This window comes from Schistosoma mansoni, chromosome 4 (assembly GCF_000237925.1).
Source record: "Schistosoma mansoni strain Puerto Rico chromosome 4, complete genome".
NCBI lineage: Eukaryota > Metazoa > Platyhelminthes > Trematoda > Strigeidida > Schistosomatidae > Schistosoma > Schistosoma mansoni.
This window is the reverse complement of record NC_031498.1, coordinates 22,243,743-22,264,818: the sequence shown is the minus strand read 5'-3', so window position 1 is coordinate 22,264,818 and position 21,076 is coordinate 22,243,743. Positions and strand designations below refer to the sequence as shown.

General features: G+C 31.9%; 1 protein-coding gene across 1 annotated transcript in view; it reads right to left on the bottom strand.

Moving 5' to 3' along the window:
* Positions 1–1,209: 1,209 nt before the first annotated feature.
* Positions 1,210–21,076, bottom strand: part of Smp_042020.1 (putative atp-diphosphohydrolase 1) — a 52,327-nt gene continuing 32,460 nt past the window's right edge. The window contains exons 6-12 of the mRNA XM_018797214.1: positions 15,584–15,755; positions 13,288–13,506; positions 11,140–11,292; positions 8,999–9,142; positions 5,741–5,857; positions 3,754–3,891; positions 1,210–2,239 (exon numbers count right to left, since the gene is read on the bottom strand). Coding sequence (XP_018652278.1) covers positions 2,030–2,239; positions 3,754–3,891; positions 5,741–5,857; positions 8,999–9,142; positions 11,140–11,292; positions 13,288–13,506; positions 15,584–15,755 — 1,153 coding nt within the window. The 3' untranslated portion in view covers positions 1,210–2,029. The remainder of the gene's footprint in view (positions 2,240–3,753; positions 3,892–5,740; positions 5,858–8,998; positions 9,143–11,139; positions 11,293–13,287; positions 13,507–15,583; positions 15,756–21,076) is intronic.

Genomic DNA, 21,076 nt, shown 5'->3' with positions numbered 1-21,076 from the left:
ACAGGAAAAAATGTTATCTAGGCCCACTGTTCAATCCTCTGTTACAGTCAGTAAGTTAAGCATAAATGTCTATCTCGGAACCCGTGTTGCTTAGAAGTTAACAGATTATATGATTCTATGTGACCTAATAACTTATCCTGAATTGCTTTCTCAAATAACTACTATGCTAGTTAGACTAACAGGTATGTAATTAGGCACAATTTGTCTCTTTCCATGCTTAAATATAAGGTTAACAATACCATCCTTCCAATCTCTAGGGAGTTGAGTTTGGTAAGGAGACATGCCGAGCAACACTGTGAGTGGTTCTGAAATGATATCCGTGGGGGATGACAGCAGTCGTGATCGTAACCAGTCAGAGCCCAGTGACCAGATTTGCAGCTAATAAGCGTTGGAAGAACGGCCTTCCTAGTCACAAGCACTGGTCTTGTAGTCGGTCTCAGCAGTGTGTCTACGAGAAGTTTTAATAACAATATCCTCCGGTAAATCTAGCTGCACTAGTTTGAGAAATTAAGCTTTGGTCATATCTCACTCAGCCAATGTGTCTAAATTGTCGTATAATAGTAATAGAGCGATCCCATAAATAGAGAAGACTCTAGAATCTTGTGTAAAAATCAAATATACTAACATTTTTCTTTCTATATAAATTTAGTTAAATTGCTGTTTTGTTTTTGGAATATAAGTAGATTTCTATCTAAACACTTCTGATTTAGATGGTCTCTCATATTTAGTGCGACTGGATATGTCTGCTTTTGCTCACCGATCAGTCATGGCCTACTTCCACCAGAAAAATAACAAGCTTCTTATTGAATAGGTGTTGAGTTAATTTTAACTAGAAACTCATAAATATCTTAGCTGATATTGTCTTAGTTATTGAATCACTTAGTTTACAACTAAGAAGTCACAAGTTCGAATGTCATTACACCTATTTAGGATAATATTACCCTCCCTCATACATACAATACATAAATCAAAGCTGAACACACCCAATGGTACTTGATCAATGAGTTATATTAAAATTTACGTGAACTATTAGTAAATGACTGGTTGTTTATGGTAATTTGATGAGAAGATAACAAATAATCCTGATTCATCTATTTACAACTAATCTTCATCATTAAATAAACTGGGTAGAGAATATTTTATGGAACCATTAATGATTATTAAACTTTGTTATTATGCTCCTTTTCGTGTGAATTAATTAGAAATTAATTGAGTTAAAAGAATTATTATTATTAAATTTACATTTAGTAATTCATTATTTTCCCCTTATTTCTGACAACGTAAAGTGCAGATACAACGATAACCAATAAAAAACTGCGAAATAAATGTATGAACAAACCAATCAGAAGAAAAGATGAGTACACAACTTATGGTTAGATAAACACACATAAAAAAATAAAACACACACACCCAAATACATAACTATGATTGGCTGATTTAGACACTTAAGTCTGGGAAAAAAGAATAAACAGTAAGGACATGATATTGGAAAAAAAAATTACACAATTTAACAGCACAAAAATATCCTAAATTAACAAAACAAAAAGGGAGGAAAATTAACTACCATTGTTTATTTATTTAATTGTTTTGAAGACACGCTGTTAAGTATACAAAAATAGCAAGATTATTATTTTGCAGTTACTTTGTTTATATAGAATTGTCTGTATGACAGATAAAATGCAAAAAAATAGAATTGTGAAAACTTTAGAAAAAAAAATCATTTCTAATGATTTTTTGGAATTCTTGTGCGTTTTTGTTTTAAATGTGCTGCTTACTTGGCAACAAAAAATATTGCCTATTTATTTGTTGTTGTTAGTTATTTATTTTCAAAATCCAATTAAGGCATTAAACTGTAATTATGATTTTATTTCCTTTTAGCTTTTTTGTTTTACTACTATACACAAAAAGAAGAAAATGTGGAATTAAAGAGAATAAGATCAAAGATATTGATTAGTTGATGTATTACATAACAGATTGTAAAATGGAATTTATGGATTTGTGATGGTTGTTTATGTTGTTTACACATAATTTATACCTGACTAGTTGATTTTTTCGATTTCGACAAGAAATTTCTAGTTAGTAATAATCCAATAATTGAACCGATGATTAACAGAAGGAGTAGAATAAACAGACAAACAAATAATTGTGTACTGACAGAAACTTTTGGACTTTCACTTGGTAAATGACCAGATTGATCTAACATGTAGCCTAGTGCCCAGCTAACTGATTTACCATTAACCTATAGAGAAAAAAAGTATTCAATAGAAATAAACAAAAATAAAATCATACTACTATTAATGATTTTAAGTAACTTTAAAATTTCTTTTATTTTTTCAAACTGTTGAAAAAATAAAAGTGAATTATTGAAATACCCCTACAAAACTGATTTATTATTTAAAAGAATATTTAAGGGATTTTTACATATTGATGTCAAGAATAGCGATGAGTTGGAGTTAAAATATAGAAAGTAAATAATTTTCTATAATACCATCATATCATCCAACACCTAATCAATAAATGGAAATTCTTGATTCAAAAGAATCATTCATTGGAACAAAACACTTATCATATGGTGTCTTTAAAAAATGACTACATTTAAACTGGTTAATTACAACATATGTGTGTTGTTTACTGTTAGGTATGAAGCTTTAAGCCTTCTGATAGTTATTATATGATGTAATCCGTTGGTACACACCACATAAAATTTACCAGGTATAAATTTGTGTATGGCCATACCCCAAGTGTGAACATGCACTGATATTATCGAGTTGTCCAGATAGAAGTAGGTGGATTGGGCTTCCAACCTACAACTTAATAAGTAAAGGTCGAACGACGTAACTACACTCCGACAGTCTCTGCTAAGGACAGCTTCAAACTACTTAATTCTTTATAATAAATTTTAAGTTCTTACTGTCAACGATAACTGTGAATACTATTTTTCTAATTCAAATTTTGGCGTTATTCAAACCATTTTCAGGTTATTTGTTATTACACTTAGTTTTTTAGTTTTCTGTGTGCTATATATATGAGCATCGAATTCTTCTACTCTCTCGTCTTATTCACGTATTCTTTCGCAATAGAGGATTACTGTTGAAATATTGTGTGCCAATCGCTGTTCTATCAGATCTATCGTAGAATCCATACGTGTTAGAATAACCTCAGTTGTTCCGTAATTAGTAATTACCATAAGCCCATACAGAACTCAACCACAGCATAAAATACTCTCAATCTAGAACGGGATAAGCTGTTCCATTTTCCTTTGGTTTTCCATGATTATCCAGATGACAACAGTCTATGATTAAAACCATCTAGATAGTAATGACAGATAAATTTTAAACCATTCATGGGACAAGATAAGGGAATGAAACACAAATGTCTATTTTCAGTTATTATCTGCTATATAAGTCAACAGTAGTGAATAAAAAAATCTCTCCAAAAGCTGGAATACGAGAAAGGTCAACAAATCACATGATCGTAAATCGACTGAACTAGACAGACAACTTGATTACAAACACAACTGAAGACAATAAAACCTAGACGGATAATCAATCACAATAAAAGCTGTTCACTTTACATGAAAATTAAGCATTGATGATGCTAACTAGAACAACAATGAAATTTTCTCGATCATATCACTTAACTTAAAGAATTCAACAATACCGAAAGCTTAAGTTATGTTTAATATTTACTATCATCAAGCATAGAATCAAAAGCTCAGTAAATTATACTGAGAAAAAATGTGATTTATCTTACTTTCGAATCAAATGTAATTGTTTTCCATGATTCATCTGTAGTAAAACCATACATTTTCAATAAAGTAATAATGTATAAACCATCAAAACAATATTTAGCAGTAAACCCTTGGTCAGATAATTTTGTAATTTTAGCCACCTAAAAGTTCATGGTAAATAATGAACAACAAAAAATAAAATAAGAAAGTAGCACAAAATAAAGTGTGCACAGTTTTAAAATCGAACTTCTGTGTATGCGTGCGTGTGTTAAGGCTACCTGGATGCCTAAAGCAATGTAGGTGAATTGAGAGTAGAACCTCCAAACATCTGATCTTTATTGGAGATTAACTGGATTGACCAAAGAGTTTAGTACTAACATCTTTGACAATGACGTGAGTTCATACGATATTTTATTAGTATCAGTTTTATTGGTATTGAAGATATACTCTGCTGGGCGATTTCTACATAGCATAAAGACTAAGTACAAGGTACTCTGTCAATGTTGTCTAACCAATGAACGTTAAAACAAGATGTACCGCGTACTATGTATCATTTTGACCGGTGACTTTATCGTGACTAAAATGAAACGTATTCAGTCTACACCAAAAAAGACGGTTCAGAAATGATATTGCCTTCTACTTATAATTAAATGGGTACCTGGTAAAGATGGTAAATCGGTGGATAGGTTAGTGGATCTTCAATGACTTCATTGATTTAGACTTTCTTTTTCTAATTGTTTCTATATTGTTTCAATTATTTTTTTCATTTCACCTCATCGTACTAATGTGGTGCAGAGACTTGGGCTAACGCATATATGTGTCAGAGTCTGTGTTGATGACGACTACATGTTGTTGTGTTTTGTAGGGTTCAAACTTGATACTACTAAGCATTGTTACCATTCTGAAGAATACTGAGAGTTTTAATTTAGTTTAGAATCCCCGACGCCACACACATACCCAAAAAGGTCATGGTCGATAAAATGGTATCATTTAGATCAATTCACCAAGAATTTCAGCCAGGGTGGCAGGTGTGAAACACCAGTTTAGTATGGTATTTTTAGGTTAATATTTTCTTGTGTCAATTCAATATAAACATTGCTCGACATGACACGTGTGAATTTTCATTCAATGTGACAATTTTATTCTCTATATTAATTCAGATGACCTGCATATAGTGTTTTTTACAGTAACCCTATTTATTTTCCCCTACATATTATTATAAAGTGGGTGTAAAAATTAGTGTATAAATGATTGCATTTTAGTCTAGTGATGATGTGATTTTAGGACTTGTTTGGAGATGTGTCTTTTTGGGGTCAGTCTTTCTTGTTCTTACTGCATCGTGGGAAATATAGTATTTTCTGTGTCACAGTATAAGCAATACGATCGAGAAATCGCAGTAGTTTCTGAAAGCCAAATAAAAGTAGTGAGACTATGGACTCAGCAGAGTTGATACGCGCATAATAGTAACGACTCTCCGGATACAATATAATATGTCGAAAAACGAATTCAAAACTTCATCATTTAGTAAAACCACTGGTCAGTTATAATAAAATAGATTAATGAATAATTCTCGGGGTTTTCAGGAACAAACAAATTATATAATTTTCTTTGTGTAGTGCTAATAACTAACCAAGTTATCTACAATGGTCATCGTAGCAAATGATAATTAACATAAGTAGAAATGTTGAACATCACAAATCATACAATATTTATAAATCTATTACAAATAATTATATCAATAATTCACATCGATTGATTACTGAGTAGTATCTAATAATATATTTGTCTATTCCTCAATGTCAATCAGAATTCATCTCACAAGTTCTGATTCCATGGAAGTTGTTATTTCTTTCAGGATTGCAGGTACACCTTGCTAACAAGTGTCAGTCCTAACGAGACCTGAACATACAATTCCCTTCTAAGTACACTCAATCACCTCAGATCAATTATAATTAAAAAAAATTAACATATAAGTGATAAGAAATTGTCAGAAAATGAATGAAAATTTACATCTTTCCATGGTTTTTTGCAAAACTTCATAACGGCATCAGTGACTTCTGTTAGTGTAAATCCTGTGTTCTTATTAGGAAATAAATAACGCATCACATACGAAAATCCAGAATATGCCTGAAATTAGATTTAAAAAAGCAGTAAATAATATGAATATTGCTTTATTAAAAAGTTCCATCGTCTATTATAATACTAAACAGTAGAAAAAATAAACTTGAACCGTGAAAAATCAGTTCAAACATTATTGTAAACCAAAAAATTTGCTCTCTTCAGAGTTAAGACAACCTAATTTAAGTGATTTGGAGAGGTAGCCATAGTTTTAAAACTCATGAATAACAGAAATATCAGCGAAATCGATGTTCGTTTGGTCTGAAGTCGTGGTGACATTAAGTTAAAAAATTGTGTACAACTATTTCCCACATTGCTCAAATTTGAATAACTGAAGCAAGCTTTTAGAAACATTACACATAACTAGACACTGTTCATTTAAGGGATTATTCTATGTGAGAGAAAGCATTTAATAAAGATTCAAAATTTTGTGATTACCAGATAATAATGATCAAATGTGAAAAGTCAATATACTGACAGCATTCAGTAGGCTACAAGAACTTTTGCATCTACGAAAGTGTATTCTGAAAAATATTTCGTAAGTAAAGAAAGTTGATAAAGTATATTAATGCACTATGTCAACTTTTCAGAGTCCTAAGAATAGATTCTAGGACTTATGGACACATTTTTTTCACGTTGTCATATCAAAACAGAACAACGGGATGAAATTATCAAGATAAATCCCAAAATAATGTATATGTTAACAGTATTAATGGTAGTGTATCCTCATACCGATTGCGCTTCATTCGTGTTCGTTCCTTATCGATCTTCTTCCAAAATACATTCTATGTCTGACCATCACCATACACTACTTATATGGATATAAGTAGACCACACCACAGTAGTAGAGAAGATTACATATAAACAATAAGGTTCAAGGAGAAATTATTGCTGAACAACAGCTGGAATCAAATATAATATGACGTAATTTAAAGCTTCAACTATTTTCGATAATTCATCTCACACAATTCAAATTATTCAAGTATTTGAAAAAAAGCTACCTTCGATACATTTTGTTCAAATCAACTGACCAGGAAATCGGACGACATTTTGCTAGTCAGAAATATACTACTCATTAATAAATAGTAGTAGTTTCATTTAAAGCAATTAAATTAACTTGACATACCCTAAATTACTAGCAATCTGATTCATCCTTGAAAGTTAACTATTATGATGTGATTTATAAATTAACATGAATCATTTTGATGGTATTTTTGTTATAATAATTTGTGAGCCCTAAATAAATGAAACCATATTGAAATGCCAGTAGATTACTTAATTATAATTAAATTTATATGACTCAGCTACGAGAAGAAGAACATAAATAAAACCGAAAGAATCTCAGTGTGGTATGTAGAAGTAAGACACCATAAAGAAATAAGAAAATAAGTAAGAATTAACAGTAATCATTATGTACAGTCGTAATGTAAAAAAACATCGGTTTTCAACAGTTAACTGAAATTTTTTGAATTTTATTGCTATTGATATAACTGAGCAGGAACAAGCCTGATATTTAAGCATTAATTCCATTGGAGAGTGGATGATATGTAGTTGGTATATCATGTAATTGTTTACCTGTTTGAAGGACTTATAATCGTGTTTGTTCCCGTATTCAATATTTTATGTATTAGAATGTTATTTTGTTCGAAGAAAAGATCTATTCTATTGGAAGCTTATGTCATTGATTCTGTTTAATGATTAGTTATTGCTCGGTCACATAGTATCATCATGTATTATCAACAGATCGGGGCATTTCATCAACTAATTTCACAATTATCAAATACGTTTTTCATTATAAACCATAAGAAGTTAATTTATAACTCCCAGGGAATGGAAGTTAGTGTTTTATGATGCCGCGTAAATCAATCAACTAAATGATTAGTAAGCGCTAATTTATCGGTTATGTTACAACACCAGTGGAATTTCCTATTTTACAAGCTCAGAAATTTAGTGTTTATCATTTTAAAAGTGTATTGATAGTTATGTACCGGATGATTAGGAACAATTAGCAGGATACTTTATTCTTTGAATGATTTATTGCTTGGTTTTCATCAATCTATCAGTAGCTTTTTTTAATAAGTCAATGGATGTTTGGTCGTTAGAAGTATTCTACAGGAAATTTTCGACCTAGTTTTCTTGCTAACTGGTCTTCGTCGAAAACTGGCATCTACAACCTTCAGTGAACTGATACATCCTCTGTGAATCAGACCCGTACCACCCAGCTTTATAATGCGGGAATCACCAGTGCGCTCTTCGAGCCATAACTGACCAATAGGACTGATATCAAGTGATGAGTTAAAAGTTTTATGTTTTAAACTCCTAGTTTTGCATATCCGATTGTCATAATTTCATGTTTGTAATGTTATTTATTATGCGCGAGTGCTTTCGGATCATTAAAGCAAGTTTATTTCGAATGGTTACCGATTTGTTAAGTTACTTTTTCTCCCATTCTTATCCTTTCCGGATTCTTCAAAAAACTGTGCTTTGCACACCAGTCCATCGATAAACAACGTATTTCAAGGCTAAACACACACCATTTAATGGGTAAATGTTAATGATAGGGTGACCAAGGGCTTAATTGATTTGAATGCTAGTGATGTGTGATACTGAATTTTACCCTATAAGCTATGACAGATCATTACAATTTAAGAAGGAGTAATCGTATTGTAATGTACGAAGATTTGGGTTGGGTAGAGAGAATTACACAGTACCTTTGTAAAATATGAAAATCACATTAAATACATCATTTGCACATCTTCCTTAAGTTGTCTTCTATATAATTTATCATTCTTTCAATGCTGTTTTTATTTTGATTGCCTAGGTTCGAGTCCCATGTGCGGGATCGTCGATGCGTACTGCTTAGGAGTCCTATACTAGGAGGAAACGGCCATTCAGTGCTTTCAGTTTATCAATGGTGGTCTAGCTTAGATCGATTCATGAATTCAACTATTAACGTATAACTCTCTAACTCTAGCAAAGGAGGTTAGCAAGTACCCATATGGACATTAACAATAGGTACACCTGGTTAATGCGTCCCGATTATAACGTGATTTGGGTCCTTTTTCCACTGCCATTAACCGTAATATTACCTATTATCTGTTATCTATTATTATTATGATTATTCTTTTTATTTAAAATAAAATAACTGACCATAAACTTTCCAAATGGAGCTGGTTGAAAAACATTATTGAATGAGCATGATGAATGATCGCATTTCGTTTGAAAATGTTTTAGAATATAATTGACACATTCATTAGGTTGTCCTGTACCATTAAATGAAAAACTATTCATATTCTAAAATATAAAGAAAAAAAAAGTGTTTTACTAAGACCTAATGAATGAGAAAATCTATTTGGTACAATACAATTATCAAACTAATTGACAAATAGCTTTAAAATAGAAAACAACAACAGAATATGTAATTGTAAATATAGTAACAAGCTACAGGAAACAGAACAGGAAACTGTGGATTAATGTAGATAAGTGTATCGTTTAATTTGTAAATATGAAGAAAAAGAAATAACTTTCAAGTACTAATAACAAACATATTGATTAGTTTCCATCACCGATTGATTTTAGGTAGAAAGCTTTTGAAAACTAGGGAGTGCCGTACAGCTATTATGTCCCAGTACGAAACTCCTTAGCAGCTCACATCCACAATCCTACTGGGCATCGAACATAGACCCTACAGGTCCTTTAGTGAACGGGACATCAAGAATCGATTGATTTTAGAAATGTAAACCCCTGAATTCTGGCTTGGTTTTCTAAAGGCTTGGGGTCTTAGTTTCCACTGTCGGGTCATAGATAGGCATTTCTTAAGAGTCTCATCATTGTACAAAACAGTTGTCCGACACTTCCTACTTTTCAGTAGTTGTATAACTAAGACCAGTTCATGATATGAAATATGAAATTCGACAATCTTCACAAGTTACTTACAGCAAAACATTGATACCTTGGTCTAATGACCTAATCTCTTACTAAATATATATTTATCGTTCCTAATATTGAATGACATATGAGGTCAATGTTAAAACGCCTGCTGATTACTAGTTACAGAAAATGTTAGATTTTCATAGAGAAAATTCGTTGAAAAATATTTTCGTTTCATAAGAACATTTGATTTTTCCTATTTACTTAAGCAGATTGACATATTTCAAATATACAGACAGATTATATCGCTAGAGTGACAAGTTTTTGGAAAGAAAGTGGTTAATCAGTTCTTCTCTTCGGTTTTCAAATGTCTTGCCCTGTTAGATTTACAGGAGACATGTTAATTTTAGACAAAGAAGTATAAGAATCTTGAATAACTCTAAAACTTTAGTAATGACTTTCAGGACATTTTTCTTCAGTAGCTGCGAATGAAGCCATAAAAAAGTATGTAGTTGATCGATGAAACACACAGGTTATTTATTTTTTTCATCTCACGAAACTCGAACAAGTTGAAGTGTAAATTCAAGCTACTGAATTCTATTTATTGGATCATTGGCTCGACCGATGAAGATAATAATAAAGATAACTAAAAAAATCTAATTAATCAGTGCAAGATTCTTGTCAACCAATCGAAAAAACAATTTATTTTCCCTTCCTCGAACAAGTTTTTAGGGAAATTATTTTAATAATTACTGCATCTGCTTTACTGAAGCTAAAAGAACTCAGTTTAAGACTCAATGTGAATATCATTATTGGAATGTAGTTGCATTTATCTGACGAATCTCAAATTGGATAAAACACACATACAAGATTCCACTGCAAGGCACATATCAAATATAATGAAACTTGTGACATAGTATTATATAGAGGCAACCCACTTAAGATGAAGATATGGCAACTGAGACTGGTCAGTTATAATCCTTAATATCAACAACGGAAAAATGCATACCTTCACTAATACTTTCAAAGTACTGTAACAATTTAGTGGCAAATTGGACTCAGTGAGCCAATGGATAACTGACTGGAGTTTAAAGGTGAAGGTACTGCGTTTAATTCTCTATTTAAATATGAAGAGTGCGATGAAAGGATATCCAGGAGACGGGTCCTAAACAAAACGAAACGTGAATCCTACATTCAATTGCCAATCATTTGCTAGATCAACTAGTTTCATCTGTAGTTGTGTATGAGTTTAATCCTCTACTTTCTAATCCTTGCTTATATTAAGGATGGATAAATTGGACAGACTATGAACTAAAACTGATCGTAAGCCTAAAATGTTTTTCAAAAGACAAAATGTATATTATATACATACATTTAACCTAGCTTAAATTACCTAAATACTAAATCATTTCATAACTTACAGGAGGTCGGAAAATTTCCTCAGCAAATGTTTTCTTTACATAAGTTCCAGATAAACAACTTCCAGAGAACCATTCAAATGCATTGTACAAATCCGATTTATAGCCTTGAAGAAAGCATGGATTAGGAATTTTACTTTGTAACAAAGATGCTGCCTATGAAGAGAGAAAAAAAAGATTTCTAAGTGAATGTTTCCGAAATATAATGATTTTCAATTAATTAACATGTAATAATAATAATGGTAATAATAATACTCTTTAGTTATAATTGGGCTTGGCTAATATTATCATGGAGCTAGCTCCACGACCAAACCATCCAGCTCAGAGAACAAACCTACACCAAAATCACCCACCTGAGCTACAAATCTTCTCAACCATCTCAAATATGAATATATAGAGTCTGAAATATAATGAACTAATGATGTCTATGAATAAAACTTCATACTGATAAGGAACGTTTTCCCTGTTTCTTTTATTATGGATGGATTAAAACTTTTTTCTTCTTTCGGTATAATAAGTTAAATATGACAATAATACTGATCTGCTTGACCGAGTTTATGATACCGCTAAACTGAATATTCGAACAATCCATTATACAAAGACTAGATCACCTTATATCAAATACACAGTTGATGACCAAAAATAGAGAATCACAGTAAATACCAGACAAATATTTTATCCCACACAATTACAAACAGTTAATCTCAGTGAGTCCAGAATAGAAAACAATAAGAAGAAAGGAAATCATAATATTTAATGTTCAATAAGCTGAGCAACTGTTCGTCCAAACTCAGTGACCAATTAAATTTACCTTCACTATCAAACAACGGTTTTGAAGAGTGTTTACTCAGAAAGTGTGGCTATATAAGTTGACATATAAATCATTTAGTGTGTATTCGATATACATTGTGAATAAGTATGTTTATAGTTGAGATCATGAGTCGGTTGAAACTAGACCACCAAGGAAAACCTGGAAACACTGGACGGCCGTTTCGTCCTATTGTGGGACTCCTCAGCAGTGCGCATCCAGGATCTCGCCTCGAGAGATTCGAATAAGTATGTATTCACTTCAATTAATGTTTTATGGAATGATGTTTATTATTATTGCTCAACAACTCAAGTAAGATATTTATGGTGAGAATCAGAAATGCATTGAATAATAGCTTTGAAATCATTACAAAGATTACGTAAGTGATGTCGTCAACTAAAATATCATTCATTATTATTTAATTATTAATTTTATTTAGTCGAAATGAGAAAAACTGGAAATTTTATTGAAGTCAACTAAAGAAAATCAAAGTTCTAATAATAATCTGTGACTGATTGAGTCCAATGATGTCAGGAGTGTAATACATATCAACAACGATGAGAAGTATGAGGGCAGCTTTCAATTTCCAGTTCCTTACATTGCAGAAAGATAATTCTTTTTTTGAGATAGTCAAAGAGAAAATTGGGTTAGAAGTGGTCGTGATGACCTAGGAGTTTGTATGTATTGCCCAGGAGGAGACTGTTTCGAACCAGCCATAAATTTTTGCTAGTTCTTGACGTATTGCAAAAGCGTAGAGCTAGCTAAGTAAGCCCTAAGCTAACTGGGCTACATCCGTGCGGATGATCGGATAATAATTAATTGGAGCTGCGAAATTCCAATGATTCAGAATCCTATTTAGTGATTTAAAAGTAACACATTAGTTATGAGACCTAAATTTTCTATGTTCGGCATCCAATAGAATCATGGTGGTACAGGCTGATGAAGAGTTCCAAGTACTAGGTGGGAACATTAACACTGAGATCTAGGTACATTTATATGACAATTCCCAAATAGGAGGAAACACTACTAACCACATTTAATCTATTCTATATAAAACCCGTGACGTCATGTCAATATCAAGGTAATCTACACAAGATTCATAGATATTTCTTTTTTTGTTGTGGTAAACTTAGATTTCCAAAAAGTTGTATCTTGGCAACTATGGAATTTGAAAAAACCTATCATAGGAACATCTTCGGAAAGAAGAACACCCAATATATAATAAATAAAAACTTTAAGCGGGAAAGTTTATCAATTATCATATTATAATAAATGAAATCTCGAAAAACGTGTTAGATACTAATCAATAATCATTATTTTTAATTTAAGCAAAGAAAACTTACTGCAATTGAAGTTATTACACGTCTTTCAAATTCCGATTTTCCATAACATAAGAAACTATGACTATATACTGAAAAATCATTTCCATATAATCGGAGTGGATAAAAGTCTAATTTTTCTTTTGGTATATTTGAATATACTTTGGGAATAAATGCGATTTGTGTACTAGCTCCGCCAAGATCCAAAGAACCAACTGTATCAGAAGGATTTGTTTGTTTACCCTAATCATATTTGAGTGTAATAAAAAGAAATAAGTGAATTATTAAGAGATTATAGGATATGTGCGAGACCGTCTTTCATTGATCACTTCATGATTTGAATGAAAGTTAGCAGTCTCTATAACCCTATACTGACAACTCTCATGTGCTCAGTAGTAGGACATGACCAGTGTAGTTCAACCGAAGACAATGGAGGATGATCGCGAGATATCGTGGATCAGTTAGAGTTAGACATTAACACCGCTGGACACTAGTTCACTGGTCTAGAGGTTAAGCATTCGCTCATGAGACCGAAAGTTCTGGGTTCAAGTAACACTTGTGGGTTCATGGATGTTGACTGGGCTAGGTTTAAACAGAGCATTTGCTATAAGACTGTTAGTAACATGAAGTGTATAATGCAGGCGAAACGTATAATCGCAAGTGACAGTATTTCTGAGCACAACATTTTTATCAAAACATATACGGTAATAGTCATCAGTCCAGTAAGCTCAGAGGTCTCTTCAGTATTCTGTGTAAGGATAACATAAGCACGCTGATTAGTATAGCGAGACGATCAGAAGTAGCCTAATTAGGTCATTCAATGGTAATTAGAAGTGGCCTGAAGGAAAAGTGCATCTCACTGGCTAAGAAATGGGTTAATTTCCTAAGGGGTAGAGTTGTATATATAAAAATGAGTATTTGTGAATTCTATTCAGTAGTTCAATATACTTCTCACTGACTCTTGTGTTCTCATTCAAATAGTTGGTTGGGAGGGGGGTGGTTAGTGCATAGTACGTCGTGTATCAGTATCAGGTTGCGAACACCGCAATCCACAACACTAAGAAAATGGTTTGATTAAAAATTCATGAGTGTTTTGAAGTTGTAGATATTGCGAATGACGTAGCGCTTAGCAAATGAAATCCGCGGATCAACTAAGTTTTTAAAAAATACCTTGCGATATTTAACATGTTATCAAATAATTGGACGACAATTGGGATTTGCACGAACTAAAATTCATTATCACTCTTTTTCTAATAGCTTAGCAACAGTGTAATAAAATCATCAAATACAGCCTTCATATACTAGGCTTTCAACCAAACCTTCTGTATATTTGAAAATCTAGTGCTTTAATTTGTCGGCCTACTCAACGATTTTAGCTATTTACTTTCCAACTGTGCAAATATTACGACTGACTATCAAGTTTTAGATTTGTTAGAATTGAATGATTATAAACGCTAACACATATGTACTCACGCTCTAATATAGAAGGTTTATAAATTACCGGAAGAGGTGGAAATTCCCACGTATCTGGGTAGCATCATCAATGAACGTGGAGGATCTGATGCAGACGTAAAGGTAATGATTAACAAGGTAAGGACAGCATTTCTACAGTTGAGGAACATATAGAACTCAAAACAACTGTCAACTAATATCAAAGTCAGAATCCTCAATACGAACTTCAAGACAGTTCTACTGTACGGAGCTGAAACTTCCAGAACTACCACAACCATCATCAAAAAGGTACAAGTATTTATCAACAATTGTCCACGCAAGATACTCAGTGCCGGTTGGCCGGATATCATCAGCAACAACCTACTGTGTTAGAGAACAAACAAGGTTCCAGCTGGCGAGGAAATCAAGAAAAAACGCTGGAAGTGGATGGGACCCACATTGAGGAAATCACCAAACTGAATCACTGAGCAGGCGGTAACTTGGAATCCTTAAAGGAGAAAGAAAAGAGAAAGGCTAAAGAGCAGACGTGAATAGGATGAATAGCAACTGGAAAGGATCGTCCAGGACAGAGTTCGATGAAGAATGCTGGTCAGCGACCTATGCCCCTCCACGAAGGGTGACAGGAGTAAGTAAGTAAAAGAATCATTTATTGTAACAAAGACAAGAAAATAGTAATTCGATAAAGCTGTTATAACTGTTACCAATATTATGTATTTCAGTAAACAAGTATCGATTAGTGTACACGGTTCTGAGTAGCACTTTTTTCATATCAATGTTTATAATCCTAGTTAAAGATTGTTTGAATCATTTAAAAATGAAAATTGCTCCAAAATAAGTAAAAAAAACAACTTATTAGTTTGAAACTTACTTCTTTAATAATACCTAAAATATAATTCACTGATACCCAACCATAAAGTCCTTCTTCTGATCCATACAATAAACGAATACGCTCATTTGGTGTTTCAATTTGAAAACCAGACTGTTTTAAATATTGACGAATTACTGAGAATAAATCTAAACTTCCTAATGGATCTTCAATTCTATAGAGATGATAAAATATGAGAATTAGAATATATATATTTTAATAGTTCTATAGCTAAACAATTATAAGTGATTAACTAATTGTATAAATTTGACTACCGAGGTTATCTGGAACCTTTACAATCTTATATACATATCTTGTATATAGCTCTTCTGATCATTTTCCTGTTTGTTTAGTAAGAGGGTAATTTTCACCAGGGATTTAATTTCAAATCGTTGGAGGCATCTACGACTGATTGTTATGAATATATCCCTGTGGCGCAGTTTAGTAAACTGAATGAAAGACATAAATACAGTGAAATTCAGAGCTAGAGTTGAAATCTTAAATCAAAATTATACTTTAATATGGAGGGCTTATCTACTAAATGAATGGGAAAATGACTAATATTACAGGATATAACATGATTATTGAATAATGAAATTGTTTATGATAACCCCAGCCAGTTTAGTATGTGAAAATCTTTAATTAATATCTTCTGCTGAAGAGTCCCGCAATCGGACGAAACGGTCGTCCAGTGCTTTCAGGTTTTCCTTGGTGGTCTAGCTTCAATTGACTCATGATCTCAACTATGTTAATGAGAATTGTTAACTTATTTCAATTATCAGTGTTAATACTAATTGGCTGGATTTGAAAAATTCTAATATGAAATTCTCATTCAAATAAATTTATGTATATGTAATTTCACTAAGATGCTAGATAGAAAATCTGGGTCATACGAAGTAAACTTCATACGCATATATATACGTTACTAGCTAGGCAATTAAACTCCTCATATTTAAAGTTTCATTCCATGAAGTGAACTTCGGTTAATAACCATTGAAAACTAGGAAGATATTGGTTAGCTAGTTCATTCTACTGTGGAACTCCTCATCAGCGGGTATCCATTAACTTAACAGAGATTCAACCTAGAACCTATATTTTTCACAGTGAGTGGCCAAACTTTAAAACACTGACATGTCATTTAATGTTTTACATTTCTGACCCTAAGCAATTCGTGATAGTGTACGAACATCATCTATTGTCAACAGTGATACTTATCTCATGCTAGATATGGCTGAATACTACTGGTCATAGTTTTGTAAGCCACTAGTAAGTATACGATGATGATTACCAATAGGGTTCTGTAGAGATAGTTAGATTTGAAATTAAACATCACTGATTAGCTTTGATTAGTCAGAAATCAAATATTTGTTTAAATGTTAGTTGATTTAAAGCTAATAACAGAAAGCTCTGGACGTGAATTTCTTATTAGAATAACTGGAAGTGAGTGGGAATCAACACCGAAAAGAAGTCCAATACTATCAATGAACTGCTCAATATCATCTAACACCAAAAAAGTGTATGATAGTACCAAGTTACATGGTTTAGTATGGCCACATTGTAACTTGGTTCAAAGGACTAAATAATATACTATTGGTCACTACTAAGCGCTCAATAAGTGTAAAAATTAGAATGTTTAAGGTCATCCATTTGTTTGGTAATCAGTATATATTTCATTGAATGTGTAAGTTAAAAAGTACCGTAAACCAGTTGAAGTATTAAGAAAAGTATTTAGGTATGTAGAAAAGTGAAGAAACAATTATCTCGTGACACAAACAATTGATTCGTGTATATCATAAAATCAATGTCATTTATTATCTTTCATAGGAGTTCATGAAGTTCTGTCATCTTCATCTTCATACCATATCGGTAAGTTAACATACGATAAATTATGTGCATAAATGTAAATCATTTTGATGTTTTTTATACATTAACAAGTTAGTTAATGATAACTTTGAAATAACACAATAAATAACAATAAATATATGTTCTTGTCATATCCCAATGAATAGTAAAGTTATATTTTTGATGTATCGTGATTTAGTGGAAGCGAGAAAAGCATCGTGAGCAGAAAACGTTATTTCATATGTTTACGCGAGGGCTGTGATACTGCCCGGGTGCCCAACCACTCCCTGGCTGGGGCCCAAGAGATGGTGCTACACAGTGGCTAGAGACGTTATCAGATATGGCTCAGAATAGAAGCCAATTGTGATCCTGCTGTAACCTTCTTTTACTTTCTGCATAAAGAGTGGTTATAATCTTCTTAACTGAGAAAGTTCTTCCGGTTGTACATTTCAGTTTCCATCACCATTACTTTTTTTTATTTATATATGCATCTTACCCCTTTCTCTTCCCATTTTCATTGTTTTGTGTGGCACATATATATGTAGTGCCCCCTTGCACCAATATTTATGTGTTTGAATAAATAAATAAATTGTGATTTAATGTAAGCCACTTCTTCAGAATAAGTAAATAACTGAATTAAATTAACATAAGTCTAAAGAGTACAAAAGAAACTTTCTACCTAATGCTCAGATTATTTGAAACTATCAAGTTCAAGCTTGGTATTAATACCTATAAACACAAAAAATAGTTTGTAGGTATTCAGTGTACATATGTAAAAAATACCAATCAACAATTAGTAAGTGAGGTCTTCATTTAAAAAGCTAAACCGTCTCCTCATTTAATCTTTACAAAACTTTCATATTTAATGATACTACCTAATTACTGATATGGGATATATATTACAGATTTCTAGCCACCGCCTGTTCTGATGTTCGTTACTGGTTCACATAGGAGTAGGTGAGAAGTAAGTCAAAGATATCTGAACAAAATATTTGTTAATAGTTAATAATGTTACTGAATGGTTCGGAAAACAAACAGAATTTCTTATTGTAGACAGTGTAATAGTATCAAATGATAGTTGGAGACGTAAGGTGACATTTCTCCGAACGCAGTTACAATCATTTTATATCGTATTCTAAATCCAGAGGCTTGTGTCATTCCATATCTCTATTACTTCAATTTGATTCGTTGCATTTGAAAAATCTTTCTTATGTTTAACTTTCCGTTTTAATGGATGCTAATTCCTTCTCACAGCAATTTTCATTTTGACTATGTTACCCATTTTTTAGTAATATTAACTATGGTAACTTAGATCAAGATATGTTTCTGATATGTTTTACATTATTAGTGACGGCATTTACACCAATGAGAACTTTTCATACTGCGTCACTGTTTAGTTAAACATCTTAATGACTTCAAGGAGGAAGAATATATTTATATGAATTTGAAGTAAATCCAACGTTTCATTCGGCAATCTGGTACAAACTTTTTCAAGGAAATATGATCAAACATCAAAATTATTGAATATAAACAGATAACTATATAATAAATAGGTCAACCAACCACATTAACAATGTTTAAAGTAAATATTTGCTTTAGTGTGTAACGAAAAGTGTTAAGATAACAGATTATTTGTATTCGAAGTATGAGGAGCAAATACTTACTTTAAACATTGTTAACATGGTTGGTTGACCTATTTAGTATACGGCTAACTGTTTATATTCAATAATTTTGGTGTTTGACATATTTCCATCCAGTTAATAATAACATATAAGTTATCTATCACAGTACTTTCAACTTTGCGCAAAATAAATGAGGATTTATCTTATTTCTGATTGGCTGACCGAAGGTCATTAGTAAATGACACTTTTACCAGTATTACTTTTTAAATCTTTAATGTCTTGAGAATCTACATTAAATGATAAACTTTTCAAACCAGAATAAAAACGGAAGGAAGCAAAATAATAAAATTTAGTACAATCTAATAATAAAAAAACAACTTTCCCTCTATATCAGATCATTTCAAATAAACCATTAAATCTATATGTGAAATAAGTATGTGACATAGTTTGATGTCTTTTTAATAATCAAACGACTACCGTATTCTAATGGATGAAATGTTCTTTTTCTTCAAATATTTCATTTGTCTATGCTATTTTTAGGTAATCATGGTACATTACCTCTTTCTTCGTAAAAAGCACAAATAAACTATATAAAAAAAAGGGGGGGAAACTATCAATTCATTACAATCAGTTAATAGAATAAAACCAATAGAAGTAATGAAATAGATTTTTTTTTCTTTCTATAAATGCTTTTAACTGGATAATACAAAATATAAACTCAGTTTTACTTTGATAAAACTACATATTCAATGATTAGACTACTAGCTAACTGAACTCATCTCTATACATTGATAATACTTAACTATTATCCAATAAAGAATCATTTAGAAATCAATCGAAAATATATTGGACAATTAATTCATCCTAGTTTTAGACAATTCACTAACTAGTGTTAATAATATACAAGGAATCCGTAGAGAATCTCTCTTCAGTCAATACAATTCAAGTTTATCACATTAGTTTGTAGTGCCGTGCTTCGCTAATCGTTCACCCCGATAACCATTACAATACAAATCTTAACGGTGCATAAAATCAGAAGGCAAAGAGAAGCGGCAACTACATTTTTATTGACAAATAACGCAGGCAAGAAAGCCATAAGCACATGAGTAAATATCAGCAAGTGAAACAAAAATGACACGCAGTGGAGATGGCGGATAAGCCAACTCACTTTAACCAAGCCTTAATTAATATTTATAGTCAGACAAGACTAAATGACAGACATGCGATAAGTAGGATAAGAAGTTTGCACATACGTACGCTCATATAAAAAATGGCCAGAGTTAATAAGTGAATAAATAACAAGGTGTAAACATGACTCATAATGAACAGGCGAATTGGCTTGGCCAGAAGCTAGAATAAAGTATATGGGCTTAACATATAAACTGATACTACAAGTCCTTTCACTGATATCAATACTTGGTGAAACATCCTCTCCCTCTTTTAAAACAAAATATTGCACAGAATAAACTTCATGAAATCAGTTTAGTAAGTATTTGCTACACTATTGGAAATGAAATGGTAATACATTTATCCAAGGGTATAATATGATACGTTTGATGAATCAAATGTAAAACAGGTTATGATTGTTATTATCAATGACAATTCATATTTGGAAGCTTTTTTTATTAATCCTTATCTTTCTACTATTATTCCCCCATTTTCGGTAGAATAATATGGATAATATGTATGTGTATTAGCTCAGTCAACTGCTCGCCCCACATATCAGATACGACATATATATAGAGGTAGATTCAATTAAATTCGAATAATGTATTATACATACAAGTAGAAAAATAATTTGACGGGTATACAGAGATAAGAGACATGAATTAATCCATCTCATATTTACAATAATTTACAAGAATCAATTTTATTGGGATATCCATGTTTACATCAAACTGGTGAAAAGAAAAATAAATAGTTTATTGAGTGCAGTGATAGTAGTGCTTATATTTATAATAGTAATCATTATAAAATGAGAAGGGGTTTTGTGAAGATTTTAGTAATTTTATAGTTGAATTTATGAGTCAAT